General features: G+C 47.0%; 1 protein-coding gene across 2 annotated transcripts; it reads right to left on the reverse strand.

Annotated features, from left to right (window-relative positions):
• Positions 1–3,793: 3,793 nt before the first annotated feature.
• Positions 3,794–7,652, reverse strand: SMIM12 (small integral membrane protein 12). 2 transcript variants are annotated; one of them, XM_012440206.2, is made up of 2 exons: positions 7,571–7,652; positions 3,794–4,172 (listed from the first exon to the last, which is right to left on the reverse strand). In XM_012440206.2, exon 2 carries the CDS (start codon positions 4,165–4,167, stop codon positions 3,889–3,891), a length of 279 nt encoding a protein of 92 aa, XP_012295629.1. In that variant the 5' UTR covers positions 4,168–4,172; positions 7,571–7,652; the 3' UTR covers positions 3,794–3,888. The 2 variants fall into 2 exon arrangements, with proteins under 2 accessions (XP_012295629.1, XP_012295637.1); XM_012440214.2 differs by lacking the exon at positions 7,571–7,652 and adding an exon at positions 7,350–7,443.
• Positions 7,653–8,959: the final 1,307 nt, after the last annotated feature.

Raw genomic sequence — 8,959 nt, forward strand, 5'->3', positions numbered from 1 at the left:
AAAAGTGAGGCAAGACGGAGGGGCTTTTTCATTTTCACTGCCTGGCTCCCAATCCAGACTCCCGCAAGGCTAATTCCATGATGTTTCACTTGCCAATAGTCCCACCAGCCTGGAGCCCTGGGGAGCTGACAAAAGTCAAAGGCTCCCTGGCAGGCTTGTTCTGGCAGCTGCCCAGCCGACTTATGCTAACACAGCAACAGGCACAGGAAAGGGTCTAGAGAGAGTGGAAAAGCACCAGACACTGAGCCGCTGCAGGGAGAGAAGTGATTCCTGCTGTGCTCTGACAGGATAACCCTACGCTAAAGCCATCACCATCACAGGGCTGGGAAGGCAGCAGGAGAGGGAGGCAGCAAAAAGCCCCAAGCACGTCCACTTACTCATGTGTTTCAATGAACTGTGACTGGAAGGTCAGTCAAAAAGAGGGTCACACACCTCCAAGGTGAATCAGCAAGCATGGGAGAAAACTGGTCTGCACCTTGATTCATCCTAGCAACCCTCACCTGTCATACCTGCATCCACATAAACCTTGCTACCTAATGTCACCTGAGCAGAGGCAAGAAGTGTGCATATACTATCTTACAGCCACTGCAACTGCTGATCTCAGCCAGGCTGTGGGAAAGAAAGATCTAGCTGAGAATATTAATAGATTTGCTAGAGGAAGAAATTCAGTGAGGATGTGCCCTTGAAAAGGAAACGTGTTTAAAAGGGGGCACAATCAAAGTGAGACTGGAAGAAGGGAGCCACCTGGATTTCCAAAGATAGGGCTCTTTCGACCTGACACCGAGAGGAGGCCAACGGGCGGTGACAGGAATATCCTAAAAGATCTGAAAAATCCAAAAATGTCCATGGGAAAATCTGTTTGGTATTGTTTCTGTGGGCTTTGCGCTCTCATGTTTTTCTTAGGTTGATATTAAGCTGCCTTTGTACAGGATGCCCAAAAGTGTTTTGAGGGAAACCAATTCTGGGATCTAGTACTAATCACAAGTTGTTAGATTGAAAAAAAAAAAAGTATTCTTCTTAGGTGTCATCAGAAGGAGGGGGCAGTTTGAGAGGTCACTAATTGGCAGCCACTGGGTCAAATTAACCCCATGGGTATGTTAGCATGTTTAGCATTTTTCATAATGAATTATCAAGACTTAAAAATCAGAAGGTTACACACACCGAAAACCCCTGAATTTCTAGCATCTTTTATGTTGTACCCCCTCTGGAGCTCTTAGAACATCTTTTCGAAAAATTCAAAATCTGGTACCACTGGATGAGCGGCACAGATTAAAAGGTTAGTCGCCACTGCCCCCTTTTGGCAGGTCTGTGCTTTCTAACTGACAGCATGGTGGCTCATTTATCACCTGACCTTGCCAGCACCAGCGTTAGGTTTAGCCCAGGGAAGTGACCACAGGCTTAGTAATGCCCAGGACTGCCATAGGGTGGCAGCACTGGTATGCCGATGAGGCCCGCTCATCAGCCAGAACCAGAAATCCCCTTACTTGAGTAGCTGAGTCTCTCCCCAATCTCCCTATCAGATTTGTTCCCTGGGAAGCAACAGCAGCTCACTTCCACATTCCCGCTAGGCCTCAGTGACCTAGAAGAAATCAACGACTCAACATGCTCCCTCCTCTCAGGCCACCACCTTGCAGGAAGGCACCTCCAGCTGGCACCTCTCCACAGCTGGCACCTCTAACTGTTCAGGAACTCCACCCTCACCCACCTGTGAACACCATCAGACCTCAGGAGAGAGAGCTTGAGATAAGAAGTAGGACCAATTCCCATTCCCTTTTAGAGGCAGATTCATTCTTCAACGAATGCTCAGTACTGCCCTTTGCTCACTTAAGTTAAACATCAGTTGGCTTCAAGAGGCAACAGCTTCTTAGGCTTCTTCCTAACCTCTGCTTTTACTCCCCTCACAGCCTCACCAGCAACGTCTTATGTGGCAACATTTAGTAGAAACTCCTAGAGCCCTTTAGGAAAGACATTTGGTACTATGCATGAGATCCTCAAAACTGCTCATTCATCCTATTTCATCCAAAGTGACATTTGCTATTTTTACTATTTTTTCAAAATGCAGGAAAAGCTTTATATATTCGTTGCAGTATCTAAAGGAGTGAATGACCAGAAACAATTCAAATGTCCAGCAATATGGAAATTGTCCAGGATAAACTTATGCCATACTCCCACTTGATAGACAATTATGTTGCTATTAAAAACAACTACAGGCCACCAGGTACGGTGCCTCACACCTGTAATCCCAGCACTTTGGGAGGCCAAGGCGGGTGGATCACTTGAGGTCAGGAGTTCAAGACCAGCCTAGCCAACATGATGAAACCCCATCTCTACTAAAAACACAAAAATTAGCTGGGCATAATGGCTTATGTCTGTGTTCCCAGCTACTTAGGGAGCTGAGGTAGGAGAATCACTTGAACCCAGAAGGCAGAGGTTGCAGTGAGCCAAGATCATGCCACTGCACTCCAGCCTGGATGACAGATTGAGACTCTGTCTCAAAAAAAAAAAAAAAAAAAATACAAATAACAGACCAACTAAGGCCGGAGGATCACTTGAGCCCAGGAGTTTGAGACCAGCCTGGGCAACGTAGTGTGACCTGGTTCTACAAAAAAAAAATTTTAAATTAGCTGGGCATGGTAGCATGCTCCTGTAGTCCCAGCTACTTGGGAGGCTGAGGTGGGAGGACTGCTTGAGCCCAGGAGGTCAAGGTTGCATTGAGCTGTGACTGTACTGCACTCAAGCCTGTGTGATAGAGTGAGACCCCATCTCCAAAAACCCAATTATGATGACCATACAAAATGGAAAAATTGTAATAGTATGTAAGAAATGTATACAAAACTAAATGTACAGTAGGGATAACTATCTTTAAAACCTATGCAGAGTATTAGTAAAAGACAGCAAAATGTTAACAGGTGGTTATCAAAGAGCTGAGAACATGGGTGACCTTTTTAAAATCCCTACGAAATTTTCTTGAATATGCATATAATACTTTTATAAGGAAAAGTGTGTGTGTGTGTGGTCTACTTCCATTTAGACTTGAAGGTGCTACAGTCAATTGTAATGATGGTAAAAGGTTCTTGGGAATCTGTGCCTCCAGGATTCAGTGCAACCATCCTAGTAAAGCAGTTTCCAGGGCTCCTTGGCACCCTTTAGTACCAATGTTATCCTGCTCTAAAATGCCTGTACTTGCCTGACTCCTAAGACCACCAAATACCATCTGGATGATAGGATTCGATCATTATGGTTCTCAGATACCACTTTAATCAAGTTTTGCACTATACAGTGATGAGGGTAGAAGACAGTGATGGTTTTCAAGCAAATTCACCAGGCACATGTTTGGCCCTGCCCCAAAGTGAACAGTCTGGGCTTCCCAGAACAGAAAAATGCTTTCCTTCCCTGGGGATTCCCATTCCTGAGCTGACAAGACAGATTTCAGTAAGAATGAGCACAAAGGATAGGGCAAAATAGTGAAGGGAGCCAGGTGCATATTTGAATTCTTCCCAGTGCAGACTGGAACTAGACATGCAGGTATCCCTCCTAAAGGCAACACCCAAATCCCAGCCATTCCCACTCGAGGCCAAGCCACCTGCCCACAGAGACTGATAGCCAACGTTCATCTCATAACACTCCTCCCAGCAGTGCACCAGTAAACTCAAGACGCCCGAGTGCTTGTGACCACCACACAACAGATGCGGCCTTCTTCACTGGCCCCTCGGCGGTTGCTGGGTCTGCCTCGCCATCAAGGAGCAGCCAGTACTTGTATGGCTGTGTGGTGTGGGAGGGGCCAGAATAAGCAACAAAGCCAATCAGATGTGGGTTCTGGGGCTGGGTGGACATGGTAGCAGGACCAGTCACCGGCCACAGTAGGACCACAGGGCCCTGTGTCCTCCATTAATTCTTCTCTGGGCGGTTTCTGTTCAGCACAGCTTTCGGGGCAAATTCTAGCTTGTCCTTAAGGCTCACCACCTGGGTGTGGTCCTTGCCTAGAAGCTCATCCAGCTTGCGGTCCTCCCGGCGCTCTGAGATGCTCTTTTCCTCCTCCACAGGCTGGGGGTCCTTTCCCCTGATGAACCATTCCAGGTGGTAGCCCACAGCCCCAACCACGAAGGCGACAGGGAATGTGACATAGGGAGCATAGGTACGAACCACGGTCCAAAACACAGGCCACATGACATCTGCAGAAGAGTACAAGGTGCATTAGAGAGAACCCAGCATCCTCTCCCACCAAATAAGAGCAACCCACCGGGGCTCTCCACTCACCAGGCAGCCTGGCTCAATTTGCTGAGCGCCCAGCCCTGTGCAGAGCAATGCAAGAGGTGGGTCCCTGAGATAATCCAGGAAATTTCAAAAGATTCCCTTATTAGGGAAGAAGGAAGAATCTCCATTTTATTGACCGTACTCTTTGACACATGTGCACCAATATAAGACAATGTTCCTCACAAGGGGACCTCTGAGCCTTACCTAATAGAGCTTCAAGCCTATAGCTGACCCCAGGCCCTCCCTCTAGTTTGCCAGCATTTCAAGACGGGGAAAAGCAGCCTTCCTCTGCTCTATGAAGCTTCTCCATGAGTGCAGCCAGCCACCTTTTCCCCATGACACACAATTCTACGATGAATCTCCTGGCTCCACAATATGAAAAGTAGTTCCTTTTCCTCATGTAAAGCATAAGGAGTATATTGAAACAGTCAAATCCATAATGCATTACCTAATTATCCTGGATTTTAGGTAAACAGGTAACAGTTTTATCCTATTCTGAACCTGGCTTTTCCAACAATAAGACAAACCTATACTTTACAAATCTGGCTAACTAAACCACTTTCAAAATATCCCATCTTGGCTGAAGACAGTGGCTCACGCCTGTAATCCCAGAACTTTAAGAGGCTTATAATCCCTATTACTCAGGGGACTGAGGCAGGAGAATTGCTTGAACCTGAGAGGCGGAGGTTGCAGTGAGCTGAGATCATGCTACTGCACTCCAGTCTGGGTGACAGAATGAGACTCTATCTCAAGGAAAAAAAAAAAATCTTATCTTCAACCAAACCCATACCCTCGTATTGACATAAAAAGCTCCTGAAAATATCACAAATCATTATACATACTCTGGACAACATAAGACTCGAAGATTTTCTGCAAAAAAAAAAAAAAAAACCACTGTACAAGCCATGTACAGTTGAGGGGGACAGAGTGAATTGCCTCAGGGCCTCCTGAAATGAAGTAGGCCAATACTGAAGTAATGTAAAAACACACAAATTGGGTCACTCTAATGACTATTCAGGCTGAAATGATTATTACCATTATTATCAATTATCAAAGCTCATTCACAGTTATAACACAGCTGCCATTTATTGAGCACTTATTACATGCTAGGCCTTGGGCTAGGCTCTTCGTATATACTCTCTCTTAATCCTCATGTCCACCATGTGAGGTAGATACTTAACCCACTATCAGCGGGTTAAGTAACTTGTCCAAAAGTATCAACTAAAAAAATCTTTCTGTCGATTCCCCCGTAGGTATTTCTCCAACACTGCTATCTCTGATCTAAAGTAAACAATCGAAACCTCACCAAGGATAAGATGACTCTCCCCCTCTTTCTTTGGTTCCAATTCTCTTTGAAGGAATCCCAGTGTTCTCTGGACCTAACACTATAAAGCAGCAGTCCCCAACCTATTTGGCGCCAGGGACCGGTTTCGTGGAAGACAATTTTTCCATGGATGAGAAGTGGAGAGGGATGGTTTCGGGATGAAACTGTTCCAGCTCAGATCATCGGGCATTAGATTCTTATAAGAAGCACGCAACCTAGATCTTCGCATGCGCAGTTCACAATAGGGTTTGCACTCCTGTGAGACTATAATGCTGCTGCTGATTTAACAAAAGATGAAGTTCAGGTGGTAATGCTTCCCAGCTCACCCATTGCTCAATGCTCACCTCCTGCTGTACAGTCCAGTTCCTAATGGGCTGAAGACCACCACTGGTCTGTGCCCCACGGGGTTGAGGACCCCTGGAATAAGGGAGTATCATGAAATTAAAAAAAAAAAAAAAAAAAAAAAAAAAAAACTGCAGCTCCAAGATTCCCCTCCTTATTGTCTTAGCACCAGGCGCTATGATGACAATTTACACGCTAATCATCCTCTGATCCTCATAACTCCTCTATGATGTAGGAATTATTAGGCCAGAGTCTTGTTAAACCACAAAGGCTCACAGACATTTTTGGGGCACTTACCCAAGATCACTAGAAGGGACAGAGCCACTGATTTTGAACCCAGGCCTCTCCAACTTAAAAGCCTACACTCTTTTCTAGTGGGAAGAACACACTGCAGAGGTATATGGTTTCTGTCCAAATCCTGGACTTAGGGAGAGTTTCCTACAGTTTCTTCCCATCAGCCTGGCATTTCAATACCTAGAAGAGCTCCTTTTTCCAAGACTTTAAGATTATACTCAGGGATTTGTGAAATTCTGAGATATAGCAGTAGTTACAAGAGGCACCTCTAAAGAATCCCAAACCTCATACTTCTCCATTTTATTTCCCACCTTTAAAGCAAGTCCTCTGTATATGTAAATGCTTTCCCTAAATAGCCATTGTCCATTCAGATTTTCAAATTTGTCTTAAAACATATCGAGCATGAGTTCACAACTATCTCTCACAGGCAGCTCTTTACAGGCCTGCTCATTCTATCATTCCCAAATAAGTCAATTAATTCCTTTATTCAACACTTATAACCACTTGCTCTGTGTCAGGCACAGTGCTGACTTAACCTGTCTGCATTTCTCAAGACACTTTAAGCTCCAAAAGGGCAAGAACCATGTCTGTCTGGCCCCACTGTGCCCTGTCCATCCCCACAACTCTCCTATCATGTCTGGCAGAGTCCCCAAAAAGGGTCTGTTGAACAAATGAATGACAGTCCAAAAAAAACCCTAGTGTAAAATCACAACATCCTCCACCGACTCCCCCAAAAGGTGGCAGGAACATAAAAGATGGCTTTGCTGATTACAAAAACCTAGGGACTCCATCACAGTCATCCCCAGGGTATCACAATGAGAGACAAAAGTGAAAAATACCGTGACACATATCTCCAGCCCGGCATGGAGGAAGTCTGCCAAAAGCATCCAGTAAAGGTCAACTGGGTTGCTGGGAAACCTGCCCCAGTTGGGTGCTCGGAGGCCCGATGAGGCCAGAGCCGTCGTCCCAAATTAAAGAACTGCTAACAAGGACAGAGGAGGCCTGAGATGCCGTAAGAATTAACCCTGACAGTCATTCGAGCGCACTCCAGGGATGGGAGCGCAAATGAGGTCAGGGTCCAACTGCCTACCCTTCTCCCTTCTCTGGGGCTGCCGGTCCCCTGCCCCTAGCCCACCTCATTCATGGCCTCATCAACGAACGTCCTCATTGAAATGCCGAGAAGCCCTGTCTGCAGAGGGCCAGCTGGGCTCCGAGACTTGGTACCAGAACACCCGCAAAAGAGGGGGTCGTCAGGCCTGGCCGGGACCGGGGTCGACCCTAGCGATCACTCCTCCCATAACTCAGAGGTTATGGACCTGGGCTGACAGGACCTGCTCGCCAGGACCGCGCGCTCACCTGCGGCCCAGCCCACACTTCTCAGTGCGGCCCCCCGCTCTCCGCCCGCTCGCCGGGAGCATGGAAGTCGCCGCTCCCAGCGGCCCGCAGGACCTTGCCCTGTGACCCTGCCCACTGGCCGCCGACCCTCTCGGAGCGCAGGGATTGGCTGAACTTTAGCCAAAGAACTGAAGGAAGCTAGGCGTCCGCAACCGGACCTCGCTGCGCTGAGATGGACTTCGCGCCCCCTGGTGGCCTGGAGGCTTTTCAGTGATGTTGCCACGTGCTTTCTGCGTGGAAAAAGTGAACGATAATCCAGTTATTTTTTTCAACTGATGTGTACTAGGCGTCTTCTAAGACCTAGGTCTGGGCACATAAAAACAAAAGACATGGTCCCTGACCTCAAGAAGCTGTTTTTCTTTTTTGAGACGGAGTCTCGCTCTGTGGTCCAGGCTGGAGTGCAGTGGCGCGATCTCGGCTCACTGCAACCTCTGCCTCCCGGGTTCAAGAGATTCTCCTGCCTCAGCCTCCCGAGTAGCTGGGACTACAGGGGCACGCCACCACGCCCAGCTAATTTTTGTATTTTTAGTAGAGATGGGTTTTCACCATGTTGGCCAGGATAGTCTCAATCTCTTGATCCTGTGATCCACCCGCCTCGGCCTCCCAAAGTGCTGGGATTACAGGTGTGAGCCACCGCGCCTGGCCAAGAAGCTCTTTTTAGGAGAGTATAATTTGGTCCTTTAAGACCTCTTGTGATCTGGGCTAGCTTGCTAGTGACCTTGGGAATATTATTAACCTGTCTGAGGCTTCCCCTTCTGTGTAGACGTAATAAGACCCATTTCACAGGGATGATGTGAGGGTTAGATAACATAATATTTGTAAAGTACTGTGCCAGGCACACAGCCAGCAGGAAAATAAATGTGGCTATTGTTAGTCTAAAAATAATTGAAATATAGTAAAACCTAAGTCTTACATGACCTCTCGAGTACAGGTATTCACTTCCTCCTCTGTGTCCCCTCTGTACCCTACATAGACATCAATTTCATCATATACAGAAAAGTCCCAAAGCCCAAGCTTCTTAATGCCCCACAGGGAGGGCCCTTCCCACCCTCATCCCACTAATCTCAGCCTGCGTATTTATTTTACTAGCATATACTAAACCTAGCAGGCCATACTGTTTCACACCTCAGCGCCTTCCTGATGCTTTTTCATCTACCTAAAGTGTACTTCCCACCCTTTTTTTTTTTTTAAACAGGATCTTGCTCTGTCGCCCAGGCTGGAGTGCAGTGGCACAATCATAGCTTAGTGCAGCCTTGACCTCCTGGGCTCATGTGACTCCCACTTCAGCCTTCCGAGTAACTGGGACCACAGATGCACATCACCAGTCTCGGCTAATTTTTGTACTTTTTG

This window comes from Aotus nancymaae, unplaced genomic scaffold (genome assembly GCF_030222135.1).
Source record: "Aotus nancymaae isolate 86718 unplaced genomic scaffold, 86718_ANA_hifiasm-v0.15.2.pri h1tg000053l, whole genome shotgun sequence".
Classification (NCBI taxonomy): domain Eukaryota; kingdom Metazoa; phylum Chordata; class Mammalia; order Primates; family Aotidae; genus Aotus; species Aotus nancymaae.

Bases quoted from the DNA above. Each gene is read 5' to 3' on its own strand.
- SMIM12 (XM_012440206.2), bottom strand. From the start codon at position 4,167: ATGTGGCCTGTGTTTTGGACCGTGGTTCGTACCTATGCTCCCTATGTC.